Source organism: Triticum aestivum, chromosome 2D, assembly GCF_018294505.1.
Source record: "Triticum aestivum cultivar Chinese Spring chromosome 2D, IWGSC CS RefSeq v2.1, whole genome shotgun sequence".
Classification (NCBI taxonomy): Eukaryota; Viridiplantae; Streptophyta; class Magnoliopsida; order Poales; family Poaceae; genus Triticum; species Triticum aestivum.
In genome coordinates, this window is record NC_057799.1 from 67,980,148 (window position 1) to 68,000,022 (window position 19,875).

Genomic DNA, 19,875 nt, shown 5'->3' on the forward strand with positions numbered 1-19,875 from the left:
CAATAGATGCTCAAACAATTATGTCGATACCTTTGTGCACGAGACATGTCGATGACTTCTGGTCTTGGATTCATGAAAAGAATGGAGTGTTTTCCGTCCGATCTGCTTACCGCATGTTGGTAAACACCAAGGTGAGGAGAGAACCATGCCTTGAGGGCCGAGCAAATTCTTCTGATTTTGACAGAGATTCCAAGGCGTGGGAGAAATTATGGAAAGTCAATGTTCCTCCTAAGGTGAAGATTTTCTTATGGAGGCTAGCGCAGCAATCTATCCCCACAGCAAACCTGCTACATCACCGAAACATGTCCACAAGCACACGGTGTGGCTTGTGCGGGGCAGAAGATTCATGGGAGCACTCCTTTCTTCACTGCACAGTCGCCCGGTGTGTGTGGGCGCTACAAGATCCTGAGTTGGTTGAGGCCCTGAACAACACCCAAGAGCCAGATGCGAGACGATGGTTGTTTGTCCTACAGGAAATGCTTTCACCCGCAGAATTTACCCAGGTTGCAGTTACATTGTGGGCGCTGTGGCACTCACGTCATGAGGCGCTGCATGAAAACATCTTTCAGAGCCCTTTGTCTACGCATCTTTTTATCACCAAGTATATCAGAGAGATCGAGGATTGCACGCCCAAGGCGAGGCAAGGGACAGTGCACCCAATCCCGGTGCAAACGCGGGCTAGATGGATACCGCCACCGCCGGGAGTGGCAAAGATCAGAGTGGACGGGGCAACAACGAGAAACTCCCTGGAGGGTTCTTTCAGTGCTATATGCAGAGACGAAACAGGGTTTTTCTTAGGAGCCTCGGTGATCAAGACACCAGGAGTGGCTGATCCGGTGACTCTGGAAGCTCTGGCGTGCAGAGAGGCACTCGCCCTTGCAATGGACTTGCAGATCTCCAGGGTTGTTATTGCTTCAGACTGCCAGGGAGTGATCCGGAATATCGAAGATGCCACAGGAGGGCACTACGCTGCTGTAATCAAGGAGATCAATGAGACAACGAGAGATTTTGAGTAATGCACCTTCATCTTCGAGGGTAGATCGACAAATATCGAGGCACATAGCCTTGCTAAACACGCTTTCGGACTAGATTATGGGCGCCATTTGTGGCTTATAAACCCACCAAATATCCATTGTATTCCTATGAACTTTTATGATTAATAAAGTGTGTTTGGACTAAAAAAAAAACGAGCGACAGGGACAACAAAAAAGATACGTGATCAAAATTACGCCGAGAATTACAGCAAACAAATCCAATGGCCAGGGACTTAGATGTGACATCCTTAAATATCATCTAGATGTGAGTTAGTAATTCCGATTCCTAAAAGCATGGTGAGATATATTATGCTTAGAGATCATCTTTTAATTTTAATTAAAAGAAGACAAATCTTTTTTCATAGTTTTTTTCTTTCACCTCATCAGTTATTCTGTGTGTATTTCTAAAATAGTACCCCTTGTACGTGCCATGGGCGAGAAACGATCCTTGGTCGAGAATGGCGAACGAGGGCCACGTCCCGTAGTCCTGCCTATAAATGCACCTCAACACAGTACACAGCAGCCAAAGCTTTGCTCCATTCCTCTAGCCCCACCTTAATCAGCGGCCCCGCATAACAGATATGCACACCGCAATACTCCAAGTCGGTAGTCGCCATCCGGTGATAGCCTCGATCGCCGTTTCGACGGCGAACGCCACTGGTACGGTTCGTCGTATCGCTTTTCGATGGCGAGCACCACCCGTACGATCCGTCGCACCGGCGACACCTCGACCCGAGGCGGCCGGCATGAACAAAGCGACGGCCGGCGTCAACATGGAGCCGGCCAACTACTCCCCGACGGATCGCCTCCTCAGGCTTGCACCGGCGGCTGTGATCCGTATCTCCTTTTTTTTTTCTTTGAGCGAGAATGCAGCGATCCGTATTCGGCGTGCCTCGACCTTGGGCTTTGTAGCCCAGATTTGCTGTACCCGCCTTCTCGGCCCGCACCGCATCAACCGACATGGACAGATCCGCAATGTGCACGGCCCACCTGTGAGCGGAAACTGAACCGTACAGACCCGAACCACACAACCGGTTCTGGGAGCGGAAACCTGAAACCTAGATTTACAATAGAGCCCTGGTTCGCTTACTTGTTCCAACTTACAGTTATCCCCCTAAAGAAAACCTAAAATTCTCCCAAGAAAACACGCGCAGCGGCGGCGACCTCCAGGCTTCGTCGCCGGCGACGCCCAAGGCTTCGCCGCTGTTGGCTTTTGCTACGGTATGCGTTTTTCCATTTCACGTCTTTCTCTAGTCCAGGTCGCGCACTCGTGCTGCATTGTCCTCACCTTGAACTCGTTTCAAAATTTGCCGTACATAAGGGTTTGGCGGCGGAAAGAAAGGCAGAGCAGCTCGGTGGCGGGGCTTGAAGTCGGCGACGGCCTTCTTCTTCCGTAAACTTTTCTCCTGTTCAACTCTTAAGCTCCCCTCCCCCTCCCCCCCCCCCGGTGCATGATGATTCTTCTTTTCATCTCACTTCGGTTTTTGCTCTGTAGAGGCTTTGCGGCGGAAAGAAACTGGGGGCAGCCCGTCGGCAGCGGCTGCAGTATCAAGGATTAGTTTCAGACGACATCTAGAAATCAGCCTTCTTCTTCTTTGCAGCCTGAAGGCTTTGTTGCAGGCGACATCGGGCTTATTTGGCAGGATCAAGGTTTTGTTTCAGGCGACATCCCCCTTCTTCTTTGACAGCATCAAGGTTTCGTTTCAGGCGATCGGCCTTTTTCTTTGGTGTGCTTTTCTTCTTCCTGCTCACTTGTTTGTTCTTGTTTTGATGTCGTTTGGAATTTGCGTTGCAGGACTCGTAGGCTGCTCTTAATGTTCTTGCAATTTTCTGTGCAAAAACTGCTTGAGGACGAACTGAGGAGAAACTGCATGTTTGCAGAGGATTAATTGAGTTAAAAAACTGTTTGATTGCTTTGGATCAACTTAGTTAAAAAACTGCTAAGTTCACTTAAAACGTTATCTAGTATTGTGGTGCTGTTTGTGGCAGTTTTTACCATTTCTCACTGTTGCATGTTTTAGTACTTGAATTAAAAAATCTGTTTGTTTGCTTTTCTTCAACTGAAGTCCAAAACTGCTGGATTCTCTTGAAATGTTCTCTAGTATCCTATATGTTCTTCTATGAGTACAAATGTACAATTGTTGCTGTCTGTGGCAGTTTTTGGCAATTTCTACTGTTGGTTGTTTATCATATTGCAACTCTTTATATTGTAATCACTAGTTACACGAGCATCATGGTACAGCCTTATACTACGTTTCAAGTACTGTTTTTTTGTATATTGACTTGTTTGGACGCAACACCTGCTCTAACTGTTCTTAACTTTCTCTGCAATCCAGACACTTGTTATTTGAGGAGGAATCTCTTGTTTGGAGAGGACCAATTGAGCTAACAACTGTTTGTTTGATTTTGATCAACCAGGTAAAAAAAGAACTGATTATTCGCTTAAAACGTTCTCTAGTGTCCTATATATTCTTCTATGGGGTACAAGTGTGTTGCTGTTTGTGGCTGTTTTTGCCATTTTTTACCATTGCATGTTTATCAGTTGAGTGAAAAAAACTATATTCTTGATTTGGATCAACTGAGGTAAAAATTTGCTTGTTCACTTAAAACCTTCTTTAGTATCCTATATGTTCTTCTGTGGCTACAATTGTGGTAGTTTATGCCATTTTTGTACTGTTGAATGTTTGACAGTTGAGTGAAAAAATTATTTGTTTTACTTCTTTATAACTCACCCCCTTAGGATATAATCAATTTTCTATCATGCATAGCAAATATGACAACATAATAATACAACTAAATAATTAAATACTAAAATTTAATTGTATAATTTAACATTGTCCCTAGAAAATGAGCTTGCACTAAACTTAAGCCATATATTGTAAGAAAAATTGCCCCTATAAAATTATTGGGTTAACCTACTTTTTGGATTAGAGAAAACTAATAAAAAAACCGCGTGTCTTCATAGATTAATTAGTTTGTGCCACTCACATGAACTGCTAGTATTTTTATTTGTATGTATACAAATCTATTTTAGCTTTGTTATATATCATGGCAGCTAGTTGTAAAGCCGAGAGAGGTTTCTAGAGTGCATAATTACCTATTTTAGGTATGTAGGGAAATAGAAGGGATAATTAGCAATGTACCAAAATAAACTAAAACGTACACAACTGTGTTTGAGGGGTTTGTCGTCAAATCATTCACAAGTCCCACTTATTTATTATTTACTCAATTATTTTGGTACAATGATCAGATTTACTTTTTTCATTAATCAATGAAAGTGCAATAGAATAAAAATTTTAGACAAATACTAACAAATAGATCTCTATAAAACCGATAGCTCTAACATGTCTCTTTGAAGTAAGCACCTTTTTTTCTTCCATAAAAGGCGCTTCTATTAAATCAAAATGTAGCATCAACTGAATAGAAAAAATGACGAGCAACACCCGGTCTCTACATAGCTAAGATGCACACACCCAACACCAAAATTTTAACAAAAGAAAGAGAGAGAAAATGACATATCAGCAACAGTAAAGTCATATAATATCGGCACTATGTCAAAATATTGGATAAAAACCTTCTTGGCCACCTGCTCCAACGACATTGAAGGCCTCTTTGATTCACAAAAGATTGTCAAAATGTATGTCAAGATTAGAGTGTCACGTTCTGTTCTATCCTAAATGATTGCAAAACTACAAAAACTAGATGATACTCCACGCATTGCTGCGGGGATTGGTTGCAATACTTTTTGCTGAAATTTAGAATAAATATAATATATTGTATTTGATTATTAGATTGTTGCAATATATAGTTTGAATGATATAAGTTGGGATGTGTGCATGTTGAGAGAAAATATAAATAGCAATTCACAAGAGAAATAATTAGTGGAGTTATGATGTGACATGTGTGCTGAGGTGGTGTGTGTGAGCGTTGAGAGAATTGAGATAGTAGGGATCAATATTTAGGTATACAGTATACCAGACGTCGTAGACGATACCCACATTGTGACGAGAATTGATTGCAATATATTTTAATGAGATTTAGTTGTATGGAACATGATTGTCTGAGTTAATAACATGAGAATCAAAACTGAAAATACATATAATTTAGCACATTAGATTATTGTATAGTTGCAAACTATTCATTGAATAGAAGATGTATAATAAAATGAAAATAATTTTTTCATGCATGGTTACATGTTGTGATGGACCTTTCTTCATACATGGTTGCACGTTGAGGTGGGTTTTTCTCATGCATAGTTGTATGATGAAGTGGCATGCTTTTATGTTGAGAAAAATAAGTTAGTGGTGATAAACTATTTAGGTATATAGGATATGATATGGATGAAACAACGTTTGATAGCATATGAAGACAAAGGAATATATCAAGAGGTTTGAGTGGATGAAAAAATTCTCCAAATTAAAGAACGAATGAATCCTATGAAAAAACCTAAATATTTCAATTATGCGAATCAAACGACCAACGTAAAAGAACTTTTTTTTAGCAAACCGAGCCTAGCTCAGATGGTGAAGTTCTTTTTTGTGGAACCAACCTACCAGGGTTCAAGTCCTAGACTTGACATTGATGATCATATTTTTTTGATTTATTTCAGACTTTTCGGCGATGCTCCTTCAGTGGAAGGAGATGTTCCGGTCGACTACGGAGGCGCATGTGATGACTTGGTCAATCTTAAAATGATGTGGCGGCTCAGTCTCTCAGAGGTGCTTATAAGGGTACGTAGGGTGTGCATGCGTTCATAGGGCTGACTGTGATACCGTGTTTGGGCAACCCTCTCAACAATTAAGAGGTCCATTCGAAGAACACAAAGACTAATTTAAGTAGGAAGTCTTCCTATATCGGAGACTTCTTACTTAAATGAAATTATTTTATTCTTTTAGTTGGAGTTGCTGGAATCTTAGGTGGTTCTTGGAAGAAGATAGCAAAAAAGTAAAAAAAAATATCCCTAAAGCATAAACTATTAGGTACGCTCTACGTCTGCAACGTGTTGAAAAACGTAGAAAAAATTCTAAAGATTGTTAAATTAGAGGCTATTCCTTTAGAAAGAATTTTAGGAAAAAAATAAAGATATAAATTCTTTAAAATCGTATGGAATGCTTTCAAATCAAAGGAGCCCCAAGTGAAAATCTAAGATCGTTTAATCTTCTACGAAGTGACACACCTTTGGTAAGGCAGGCTATGAGACCACTGCTCCCTTTGTCAAATCAACAAAGAAGAAGAACGAAGGCACGAAAGAACGTGTTTTGTGAACCACTCGCTCCATGGCCCATGGAGTAGGTGGCGACGACTCGCCACCAAGGACCCACAAACTTGAAGGCGCCGAACTACTCACCAGATGTTGATCTATGGTCCGAAAACCGGCAGGATGGAGATGGTGGGCGTTCACGTCGGCGATAACGGCCAAGGTTTCACAACAGGAATGTTTTTTTTTTTTGACAAAGGTTGTTATTAATTGTCTTGGTTCTTTCATTTCTTGGAGAAGAAGAGGCTGATGTCAACAATATGAGCCTGTGTTCTATATCCTTTTATTATCAGGATATTATATTTAACATAAATCAGGATTTCGATCGATCGAGAGAAAGAGAGAGCATGAGCAGCCGGTTTCTGAATCTGGCGGTGAGGAACATGAACGGCCGTCCCGCCCCCTTCAACCTGTACCGCATAGATCCCGCCAAGTTGTTCTACCCGGCCGGCGGCGCATCAGCAACGGCGACGTCGTCCGAAGAAAGACCATCAGATCCAACGACAATGATGAAATCTCGGTTACCTAGGCCGGCCATCTCCTTCGACTGGCCCTGCGAAAAGAACCTGGCCGCGGCCGGGCAGATCGATTTCATGTCCATCGGCCGCGGCGGGAACGCCATCGTCGCTGTGGACAACGTCGGCCGCACCATCCTGTATGACGCAGAGCTCCACACCATCCGCACCAGCCTGCCCATGATGTCCCAACCCATGCGGGACCCGATCGCCATTGCCGTCGGCGACGACGACCTGTTCGTCATGGCGAGCAGGCCCGGCCCGCGGCCCCAGATGGAATGCTTCCAGGCCCTCCTCCGCGACAGCAACTCGTCCTCGTCCTTCAAGAAATGGCGTTGGATCTACCTCCAGCCACCGCCCTTCACCTGGCGCTGCGAATATGACCATCATCCGATCTGCTGCTGCTGCCGCTACCACGACAGCGACGGCTTGTTGGGCACTGAGTTCCAAGACGCCTTTGCAATCTGCGCCCACACGATGGTCGGCGACTCGCAGATCTGGATATCCACGCCAGCCGCCGGCACGTATACCTTGGACACGGAGAGCGGCGCGTGGAGCAAGGCCGGCGACTGGGCGCTGCCGTTCAGAGGCCGCGCGGTGTACGTCCCCGAGGACGGTCTCTGGTTTGGCTTTTCGCCGGACTACGAGCAGCTCTGCGCGTTTGACCTGACCGCCATGTCGACGGCGACGGCGCCGCCCGTGCCGCTGATGGCGTGGGACGATCTGGACTGGCCGGAGAGCTGGGTCCCGACGGCCGGACGTATCGTGCCGCTGGGCTCTGGCAGGTTCTGCGTCGCCAGGTTCTTCTATACCTGGGTGAACCAATTGATCACGTTCGCCAGCGGGCTCACCTATGATAGCCACACCACGACGAATCTTGCGGTACTCACCGGCGTGGAGGTGGAGCGCGGTGGCGCTCACGGGCTGGGAAGGATGGTCCGGCACAAGTCCAAGCGGTACGACCTCGGCTGCAACGTCGCCAAAGCCCTGTGAATGAATGGCACGGAGGAGCTCTCTCTCGTGCTTCTGATGCCGTGCTATATATGTGTGGTGCTTGTGTTTTTGTTACGGGTGAAAATGAAAATACTTAGAGAAGATAAGAACAATGCCACTGGATTTTTTTCCTTAGAACTCATAGCACTGCATTGTCGCTGCTTACTGGTTAGTTGTCGTTGGAATGGAGAATATTTTGCCGAAAACATGGCAATAGTGAATCTTGCAATAATAATCTCGTCAGGGCCGCAACGAAGGCACGGACGACACAGCTAGCCGTTGCATCGTCGGTGGAGGTGCGGAGCAAAAGTTGACGGCTGCGTGTGGGGGGCCTTTTCGTTTTGACAACACTTAAATTAGACGGCGGCCGAGCTCGAGACTGACCCAAAAGGGAGGACGAACGAGCGCACGCTAACATCATGACGGATAAAATTGAGCCAATGGCAAAACAAGAAAATTCTAAAAACACCTGGGCTATGCCGCAAAGTTTCAACACTGGCCCGGAGGAGAACACTAATCTACGCATAAATAATATCGCGGTTCCTTTTTTATTCAACTGACCGAGACTAGAAAATCAATCCTTTTGAAGCACTCAGCTTTCAACCAAGTCTTTAGACTGCCCATGTTTTAGCTTACTTACCCTTGCCTGCCAAGCTAGCTTCCTTGTTTGTGGTACAAGGAATGTGCTATCTTGATCAAGGAGTCGGGAACTCCAGGCTGGGGATGCAGAAAATGCTATGCACGTCGGTGAATCGATGAAACTATGTCCTTTTGCAGCTTTTTGTGCACCCTCTAACGATTTCAATGAGGAAGTAGTGTGAGAGAATTTTTCTAGTGAGGATGGTCCTTGTCCTTCGGCTTGATAAAAAACAATTAAAGTAGCCTAAAAATGCCGCACCGTGTCTCCCACCAATGGATCTTGATAAAGCTGGTTAGTATTAGCTGGTGTCAAATGGAGCATTGGTTCACCAATCCCAGGTGATCCACATGATTGTCTACATCTCGAGATGGGAATGGGCCGGGTCGGCCCGCTGGGTCACTGACCCGACCCAGAAAGACGAGGCCAATGGGCCAAGTGGATTGGCCCTAAATGATATATGGGTCAATGGAGCCGGCACCGTGCGACCCGATGGGTCAGACGGGTCGACCTAGTCAAATGCTATGCCCTAGTCGCTGCCCCGAGCACAAGTTTTGGTTCTGTTTTGGTTCTCGGTCAGTGCTGTACGCAGTAGCTTCAGTGTAGATTCTGGTGCGTATATCTGTAGGAGTTTTTGTCAATCTTATAGACTGCGGCGAACATTGTGTTTGAGCAGCAGTGCATCTCCAATCTGATGCTCAGTCCTTGCAGCGCGCGTGCGTGACGACATTGCCGCTGCAGGCAGCAATAGTAACAGCCATAGTAGCAACGACGCCGTAGCTGCTACAGTAGGCAGCAACAAACAGCCATCGGGCCCGTGCTAAGGAGTAAACAGCGACCATCACAGCGGACAGCAACAAACAACAAGGGACGTAGCCGCAGAGTGAATCCTCACTTGATTAGTATCAGGCTAACAGAATAATAATTATGTGCTTTGGCTATACCAAAGGCATAGATCATTTTCAGTGTTGATTCTGCTAGATTTTGGGTCGGCCTCATCTACCCAACGGGTCAGCGAGGCCACAAATATATGATGAAATGGGCCGACCCATGGCCTCGCCTATTGGACCTTGGGGCCACGGGGCCAGTTCCAAGGCCAAGGCCGTGTTGGCCCATTCCCATCTTGATCTACATCCATCAGAGCAACCAACCGAATAAGTTTATTTTTTCTGAAGTAGTAGTTCGTCATGCCCGCGAAACACCGTTCGGGCCGTTTTACTACCGTAAGCCCAATGCATGGCCTTGGGCTTTGTACCTATTTCTCCTATTTTTCCCTCATTTCTCTTCTCGCTCAATCAATCCATGTCAGAAGTGGAAGTTTTAGAAGGCGGTTATGGTGATATACAATGTTGCTTTCCCATAATCGAATGATCTCGTGGAACTCAAAATAATTTAGACTAACACTTGGATTAGGACAATCTGCTAGTGTATAAAAAAATATGTCCATAATTACTTCAACTACTAAACATTAAAGTTGTTGGTGATCGCGAGAGCTATGTCTCGCCTGTACTGGGATTTTATCTCCAACAATGCACCATACGTGCGGTTCCTCGACAATGGGACTGTGTTTTCCCCATGGAGTGCCTGCTGGCTACTCTCCCTTGACTCTAAGGTAGACCTCAACACTGGCATCATCTGGAGCTCCTCGGCCCCTATCAAGGTCCAAATCTTTAGTTGGCTACCCTTCAAAGATGGGCTTAATTCCAAGGCAATACTTTCCGCAAAACTATCACAACAAACACCTACTGCCCTAGATGTGACGACTACTTTGAGGACGTGATCCACGTCTTCGTACTTTTCACTGAGATGGCGTAGGTGTGGATGTTAACAGAGCTTCAAGTCCCCCACCTCCATCAACCTAATCTAGGATGTTACCTCTCCGGTGCCCTCACTATCATTTAGAAGATTTGGGAATCTAGCAATGCCCGTGTATTCCGCAAGGAGTCTAACTCTGTTGTCATTATTGTAAGGAACATTATCTCTGAAAACTGGCTTGCAGGCTCACATGCAGAAAAAAATCACACCCGTATAATCAAAGATTTTATACACACTGAGAAATAATATCTGAAAAAAGAATATTTTTTTACTATTAAAAATAAAAAAGTTACATGATTGCCATGTCCAAATGGCACATAATTGAGACATTATAGTTAAGGTTTTAGTAAAAAAAAATATTACTTATCAATCATCGGCTATTCAATTCATTTTGACTCTATAGAACATACTTCAAAAAGTTAGGAGCTAATGTCATATGTTAAAAGTTTACAATCATTTCTATTTTAGTATATAATTTTCAAATTTGCAGAACAAGAAAGCACAGAAAAAACTTGATTATTGGTAGAACAACAACTATTAGTTGCATCCATGTTATGTGTGTGTATTCGTTCAAACTCTACATGTTTTGTAATCAATAAAAAACAAAGTAAAAGAGCTAGGAACCAATGACCTCTTGTATTCGTATATTTCTAGCTACTAAATACAATCCATAACTAATAAGATGGAGAATAAATTCAAGTTCAAGGACTAATAATACTATTTCAATAAATTACACATGAGTGTCTTGGGAGGAAGGCCCGTGGTTACCATTTATTTATACTGAATATGTTTACTTGTTTATAACTCATTCTCTCGGCATTCAATCTTAACTGTAAATTTACTATTTAATTTTAATAAATATTAATAAGTACAAATTTAATTGTATGACTTAAGGTCAACCGTAGAAAATACACTTGCACTAAACATAAAACATATACCGTGAGAAAAAAAACGATGTTATTTGTTCTCTTTTCGAGAGACTTCCTCTTACAAATCTTCGTGTTAACATGAATTCTTAAGGATTTGAGAAATATAAAATTTAACATGTTAGAATATCCTGACTATGCTAGTATATGTATGTGTGTAGGTCTATTTTAGTTTCATTAAATATCATGGCATCAAGCTCCAAAGTTGAGTGAGTTTTCTAGAGTGAATGCTTATCTATTTTAGGTATGGGTAAATAGAAGTATAGAACGGATAGTTACCGAACTATGCATTAAAGGGAAAGACTAAAAAGTATACAAAATATATTTGAGGGATTTGTCCTTAAATAATTGACATTAACCACTAATACGGCTCTGACATATCTATAATTTTTTATTGTTTCATGTTATTATTCTATTATTTTCACCTACTTTTAGCAACAATTTATATGATTTCTTGGACTAACATATTAATCTAGTGCCCAGTTTCAGTTCATGTTTGTTGCATATATTTTTTATTGCGTAGAAAACCATATCAAACGAAGTCCAAATGTGATAAAAACTTACAGTGATTTTGTATTGAATGTATGTGATTTTTGGGTAAAAGATTCAATGCAAGATGATGCTTGACGGGCCCACAAGCTCAGGTGGCATACCCCACCCCCAGGGCGCGCCAGGTGAGCTTGTGGCTACCCCTTAAGTCGGTTGGGGACCTTCTTTCGCCGCAAGGAAGCTAATATCATGAAAAAAAACCGTGTTAAAATTTCAGCATGATCAAATTTACGGATCTTCGGGTATTTAAGAAACGTTGTTCGGCCAAAAAATAGGAAGGCGAAACAAAGAATGAAACAGAGAGAGATCCAATCTAGGGGGCTCTCGCCCCTTGGGGGACATGGCGGCCAAGGGCCAGAGGGGGAATCCTTCTCCCATCTACTCCAACAACTCCGACGTCTTCCTCCACATCTCCATCACCTTCCCTCATCTATTATCAGCAGTCCACTCTCCCGCAATCCCCTGTACCCCCTACTTGAACATGGTGCTTTATGCTACATATTATTATCCAATGATGTGTTGCCATCCTATGATGTTTGAGTAGATTCTTTTTGTCCTATGGGTTGGTTGATGATCTTGATTGGTTTGAGTTGTATGTTTTGTTTTTGGTGTTGTCCTATAGTGCCCTCCATGCTACGCACACGTGTGGGATTCCCGCTGTAGGGTGTTGCAATATGTTCATAATTTATTTACTCTCGGAGTTGTGTGAGCGACACAAACACAAACTCGTGTAAGTAGGTTGTTGCGTATGGGAGTAAAAGGGCTTTACACTTAATGCTATGGTTGTGTTTACCTTAATGAGCTTTAGTAGTTGCGGATGCTTGCTAGAGTTTCAATCATAAGTTCATGTGATCCAAGTACGGAAAATGGGTTAGCTTATGCCTCTTTCTCATATAAAATTGCAATAATGATTACCAATCTTGTTATCATCTTCCTAGGACAATTTCGCAAATCCTACCATCACTTTTTTACACTTGCTACATTAACTTAATTGTACTTTTCTTAAAACAATACCTAACTTTTATTTTTACGTTCTTTATTATCTTGCAAACTTATCCCATTATACCTATAAAGTAGTTTATTACTTGTTTCTAGGTAAAGCAAACCTTGGTGTGCGTAGAGTTTTATCGGTGGTCGATAGAACTTGAAGAGAATATAAATCTCACATTTAGTTCCTCGTTGGATTTGATGCTCTTACTTATCAAAAAACTAAATGATCCCTTATACTTGTGGTTATCAACCACTTATTTATTTTTAATTATTATGTTTAGAATAGTGATATGACATTTTCCTTAATGAAAATACAATAGGTCCAAACAATCATAAAAATATGTTCCATGACAATCTCGTATAAACGGTCAATAGCTTCGTCAAATCCCTTGTCATCATCTATTAATCCACTCACGACATATTCAAATTCCTCACTGTATCCGTTGAGTGATTAAACTACAAACATCAAACTTGCACATGTTGAACTAACCTCATACTATCTCCAGAGCCGCATGAGCTACCCAGTTAACTGACGCTGAAATGATTGCATCTACACAATAGGAATCTAGGGTCATTGAATGTACCACAAAGGATCCCCGCAAAAAAATGTACCACAAGGGAGACACACCCTTTGTAAGATAGACTACCAAACCACTTCTTTGTTGTTGCATCAACGGGGAAGAAAATTACCATGTGACACATATGGTAAGCAATCCAAACAATTCAAAAAAAGGGAAGAAAATTAAAAGCACAAAAAGTCAAGTTTAGAACCAATGGCTCCGTCGATTAGGTTGTGACCACTACGCCGGAATGGGAATGAAGCCAAGAGAATTTTTTCCATATGAAGTGGTCAGGTCCCCAGGCACGTATTCCTTTGACACAGAGAGTGGCAGGTGGAGCAAGTTCAGGACCGGGCGGCGCGAAGTACATCCTCAAGCACCACACCTGGTTTGGCTTCTGGCCCGAGTACAAGCAGCTCTGAGTGTTTGGCCTGACCACCTTGTCTGCGGCAATGGCGTCACTGGGGGAGTCCTGGACTAAGGGGTCCTCGGGCGTCTGGCCTGTTAGCCATGGGCCGGACTGATGGGCTGTGAAGATACGAAGACCGAAGACTCTACTTGTGTCCGGATGGGACTCTCCTTGGCGTGGAAGGCAAGCTTGGCGACCAAATATGAAGATTCCTTTCTCTGTAACCGACCTTATGTAACCCTAGATCCCTCCGGTGTTTATATAAACTGGAGGGCTAGGTCCGTAGAGGCCAATACTCATAATCATAGTCATACAGGCTAGACTTCTAGGGTTTTAGCCATTACGATCTCGTGGTAGATCAACTCTTGTAACACTCATATTCATCAAGATCAATCAAGCAGGAAGTATGGTATTACCTCCATAGAGAGGGCCTGAACCTGGGTAAACATTGTGTCCCTTGTCACCTATTACCATCGACCTTAGACGCACAGCTCGGGACCCCCTACCCGAGATCCGCCGGTTTCGACACCGACATTGGTGCTTTCATTGAGAGTTCCACTGTGATGTCGACAACAGGATCGATGGCTCGCCTTGTTATCAAGGACAGTGTCACATCCGGAGGAATACTGGCCCCAGGCCAAACCCTCCGGCTGGGCGACTTTACCATGACCGCCCGTTCGGCCGTTAAGCCGACGATGACTTCTAGGGTCATCAAAAACTCCCCTCATATTGACTCCGAACACTCCAAGCAGATGGATCCGGCGGAGTTATCGTCTTTAAACGAGCTCCTAGATCGCATCTCCGCCCTGGGGGTCGCTACTGACTACGATCGGATTGGGCTTAAACGCGATCAGAGAGAAATCAAATCTCCACCGATCACCCACCAGATAGCGGTAGTCAAGGAGAAAAATGACAACTCTTTCTCTATATTGAGGACGGACTATGTTCGGATCTCCGACCTCGAAGAGCCGGACTCCCACCTGCAAAAATATACATCCCGCCCTCCGAACACAGAAACGGACGGCGGGCCCAAGAACTCAGTTGATGTCCCGGAGCCCGAACTGTTAAGTTCGGAAGATCTTCAGACTCCGGATCCAAAATTGGGTCAGGGTTGAGATTTAAATCCACCCGCCCACCCAGACATAAGCGCTCTCATAAGCATACAACATCAGTCTCAGGAAACGGTCCACCACTTCTGGGCCAGATTCCTCCTTGTCAAAGACAAGATTAAAGATTGCCGTGACCAAGACGCGATCTCAGCATTCTGTAACAATTGCATGGACGAAGGAATCCTCAACGCCATCAACCATCGTCGCGTACTACACTTCACTGACTTGGCAACTATCGTACAGAAGTACAGCGCAATGGAAAGTGCCTGGAAAACTCAGGCAACCCGTTGGGAACCATCGGTCCCCACTCAACCCCTCGTTCAGGCGAAAAGGGCGCACCCTCGTGGCACGCCCGGTCCAATAGTAAAGAAATATAAGCCCATTGCAGGGCGCGGAACCGTCCTGGAAGGATGGCTCGATGGGCCATGCAAAATACACACAACATCGGGTAACATACCAACCCACAGCCTTAGAGCATGTTGGATACTCCGGCAAGTGGTCAAAAGCAGTGAGGATATCCTCACCAAGAATACCCCAGAACGACACCCCCCAGAAGACGACGACCTCAGAGTGTTGACGGTCTTCGAGACATTCGCTTCAAACAATAAACGCAAAAGGGCACTCCGTGACCTCGCCGAAGTCTGCCAAATTGCAGCAATAAACCCTTGGAACGAAACGACTATAACTTTTAATGCCGGTGACGAACCAAAATTCAGGACAGTCCGAGCACCAGCCGCCTTGGTCCTCAGTCCAATCGTGGACGGCTTTCGGCTCACCAAGGTCCTCATGGACGGCGGCAGTGGACTAAACCTCATCTATGAGGATACACTCCACAAAATGGAAATAGACAGGAGCCGCATCGAGCAAAGCAACACGACCTTACGAGGAATCATTCCCAGTGGGGAGGCGCGGTGTGCGGGAAAAATCACACTTGACGTGGTATTCGGCATGCCGGAGAATTATCGGTCCGAAGAGATAACTTTCCAAGTGGCCCCTTTCAACAGTGGATATCACACCCTATTGGGGCGAGATGCATTTACACGCTTCCAAGCTATACCCCATTACGGGTATATGAAGCTCAAGATGCCCGGGCCCAACGGCATAATCATTCTCACCAGTGATCCGGACATAGCACTCCCCGCCGAAAACAAAACCGCATCTCTGGCCCTTGAGGCATTATCTAAAGCCCTCGCGGCCGAAGAATTAACCGCACTGCGCTCCACGGTGGATAGGGACGATGTGATCCTAGACAAACGACCCAAATCCACCTCTTTTAAACCGGCAGAAGAAATAGTCAAATTCCAAGTCCATCCAACGGACCCCAAGAAGACAACATCTATTGGAGCACAACTAGACCCAACGGTTGACGCCGCGCTACGGGAGTTCGTGCGCGAGAACTGGGATATATTCGCCTGGCACCCTTCTGATATGCCAGGAATCCCACGCAAGTTGGTTGAACACAGCCTCAATATATTGAAGGGATATAAACCGGTCAAGCAAACACTTCGGCGCTTTTCCGAACCCAAACGTCAAGCTATGGGGGAGGAGCTAGCCAAGCTAATCGAGGCCGGATTCATTAGAGAAATAAAACACCCGGACTGGCCGGCAAACCTGGTGATGGTGCCAAAGAAGGATAAATCCTGGCGCATGTGTGTTGATTTCAAAGACCTCAATAAGGCCTGCCCTAAAGATCCCTTCCCCCTCCCCCGCATCGACCAAATCATCGACGCTACCGCAGGACACGACTCACTGTGCTTCCTCGACACATATTTCGGATACCATCAAATCAAAATGAAGGAGTCCGATCAAGCCGCAACAGCATTCATTACCCCATATGGGCCATTCTGCTTCAACACCATGCCCTTCGGGCTCAAGAACGCTGGCGCCACCTACCAGCACATGATTCAAACATGCCTGGAGAAACAGATCGACAAGACAGATGAAGCATATGTGGACGACGTTGTCATCAAAACTAGGCACGTCGAGTCACTAATAGACGATTTACGTCTCACATTCGACAACCTCCGTGCATATGACATCAAGCTCAACCCAGAAAAGTGTGTTTTCGGCATCCCTGCTGGAAAACTTCTGGGCTTCATCGTTTTCAACAGAGGAATTGAAGCAAATCCAGCCAAAATCCGAGCTTTGTCACAATTGGCTACGCCAACAGACCTTAAACAGGCCCAAAAACTCGCCGGATGCATGGCAACTTTAAGCCGCTTTATCTCCAGATTGGGGGAAAAGGCATTGCCACTTTATCGCCTTCTCCGGTGCACCGATCACTTCGAGTGGACGGATGCGGCAACGGCCGGACTGGAAGAAATAAAAACCCTTCTAGCAAGCAACCCAATCCTGGCTGCGCCAAACGTCGGTGAACCCATGTTATTATACATATCGGCAACACACCAGGTGGTGAGCGTCGTGCTCGTTGTTGAGCGAGAGCAAGGACACAAATTCCCGCTTCAAAAGCCGGTATACTACGTATCCACTGTCCTCACACCATGCAAATCCCGGTACCCTCATTATCAAAAGATAGAATACGCGGTCTTCATGGCATCCCGGAAGCTACGACACTACTTCCAAGAATGTTCGATCATTGTGGCTTCCGAAGTACCACTCAACGACATAATAAATAACCGGTGCTACAGGCCGGATTGCCAAATGGGCCATTGAGCTCCTCCCATTCGACATAACATACAAACCGCGTCACGCCATTAAATCACAGGTGCTGGCTGACTTTGTCGCCGAATGGACAGAGGCCGAACTCCCTAAAGAGTATGGCACATATTCCAACTGGGTTATGTACTTCGATGGTTCCAAGATGCTGGCAGGGTTAGGAGTGGGCGTCGTCTTAACGTCCCCCACCGGAGACGCCATTCAGTACGTACTCCAAATACTATACACAGACTCCAATAACGCAGCCGAATATGAGGCTTTATTGCATGGCCGGATGGCTGTCTCCATGGGCATACAGCGCCTGGAAGTGCGCGGGGCCTCAAACCTTGCGATATCTCAAATAAATGGAGATTTCGATGCCAAAGATCCAAAAATGGCAGCTTACCGTAATGTCGTTCTCAAAATGTCAGCTCGGTTCGAGGGTCTCGAGTTCCACCATGTGGCTCGAGAAAGCAATCAAGCGGCGGATGTCCTTGCTCGCATCGGCGCTAAGCGCGACCCCGTCCAGCCTAATATCTTTCTGGAAAAGCTTTTTAAGCCATCCATGGTGTGGCAAGGGGAGAGCGACAACACCAGTCCGGATCCGACCATAACCCCCGATTCCGAACACACTGATACCGTCGGCGGCTCATCCACCGAAATAACATCATCGGCCCATCTCATCATGGCAGTCATCGCCCCATGGACTGAACCCTTCTTGGCCTACCTTAATAGGCGAGAACTCCCCGAGGATCAGAACGAGGCCCGCCGCATCGTCCGGCGTTCGAAAGCCTACAAGGTTCACGACAGAGAACTCTATAAGAAAAGCGCTACGGAGTACTTCAAAGATGTATCTCTAAGGAAGAGGGGCGGCAACTCTTGGCTGAAATTCATGCTGGCCTCGGTGGTCACCACGCTGCGGCTCGGGCCCTCGTAAGCAAGGCCTTCCGTACAGGTTTTTATTGGCCGACAGCCCGAGCAGATGCACAGGACCTTGTCCAACGTTGTGTCGGATGCCAGCTTTTCGCCAATCAAAGCCATATGCCACCCACTGCTCTACAAACGATCCTCATCACCTGGCCTTTCGCGGTCTGGGGACTGGATATGGTTGGACCCCTTAAAGGAGGAAGCCATAAGAAAAAGTACCTGCTGGTCATGGTGGATAAATTCACCAAATGGATTGAGGCCAAGCCAGTCAAAACGGCCGAAGCCGGGCCAGTGATAGAATTCATATCCGGTGTTGTGCACCGTTATGGTGTTCCACACAGCATCACCGACAACGGCTCCAATTTCACAGCCGATGAGGTGAAAACCTGGTGGGCTGATCTGGGCATTAAGCTCGATTACGCCTCCATCTATCACCCACAAACAAACGGTCAAATCGAAAGGGCCAACGGTCTTATTATGAGCGACATTAAACCCAGACTAGTGCGGTCTTTGAGAGAATCAGACAAGCACTGGGTTGAGGAGCTCGGCTCCGTACTCTGGGGGCTGCGGACCATGCCCAACCACACTACTGGATATACACCCTTTTTCATGGTGTACGGTGCAGAGGCTGTGTTGCCCTGCGATATTATTCATGACTCACCTCGAGTGCGAATGTATGAAGAGAGAGAGGCCGAGCTTGATCGGCATGACATCCTAGATGCCCTGGAGGAAGAGCACGATGTTGCAAAAGCCCGTTCCGCACTTTATCAACAGCAGGCCCGCAGATATCAAAGCAAAGAAGTACGGGCCAAGACGTAAAATGTCGGCGAACTCGTTCTACGCTTGCCGGAGAAGAAAAAGGACAAACTCGAGCCCAAATGGGAGGGTCCATTCATCATTGACGAAGTTCTCACCGGAGGAGCATATCGCCTGTGTGATGCATCAGACAATCGCCTAGAGCCGAATCCCTGGAACGCGGCCAGATTCTGAAGATTCTATGCCTAGCACCGAACTCTTTGTTCGTATCCTTCCCCTGTTGTTTCCATTATTTTTTTCTCTCTTTTTCGTTTTTCTTTTTCGCCTTAAAAGCTCTTGTGCAGCTAGACCGTGCACCTCTGACGTATACATCTTCAAATATGTACGTCCATTATACCTGGGGGCTTCTTGGACAGAAGCTTGTTATTATTATTTCTCGAGCATCAAGCTCCTCACATATGCATTTTTTCCATATGTTCCTTTTCTTCGCCATTATATGCATCGATATGACTTAAGTTTTGGCCAAGCTAGGTTGCCTGGCTCCTGTGCTTATGCCCTACGTTCCCGTTAGTTCGGCTAGGGCATAAAGAGAGCACCTCTGCGATTGTTACTGCCGGGTCATCCGGATGTGTACCTCAGACTGGGTAAAGCCGAAAGCTAGCGTTCTAAGGGAATATTCGGTCGGTGAACTAAAGATGCTTTTTGCATTCACCCCATTGTGAACCCCCAGAGGTAATATATAC

The 19,875-nt window shown here is 45.4% G+C and overlaps 1 protein-coding gene across 1 annotated transcript; it reads left to right on the top strand.

Moving 5' to 3' along the window:
- The first annotated feature begins 6,550 nt into the window (after positions 1-6,550).
- Positions 6,551-7,901, top strand: LOC123048747 (uncharacterized). Its single transcript, XM_044471788.1, has one exon. The coding sequence runs from the start codon at positions 6,552-6,554 to the stop codon at positions 7,797-7,799; it is 1,248 nt and encodes a 415-aa protein (XP_044327723.1). The 5' UTR covers position 6,551; the 3' UTR covers positions 7,800-7,901.
- Positions 7,902-19,875: the final 11,974 nt, after the last annotated feature.

Bases quoted from the DNA above. Each gene is read 5' to 3' on its own strand.
- LOC123048747 (XM_044471788.1), top strand. From the start codon at position 6,552: ATGAGCCTGTGTTCTATATCCTTTTATTATCAGGATATTATATTTAAC.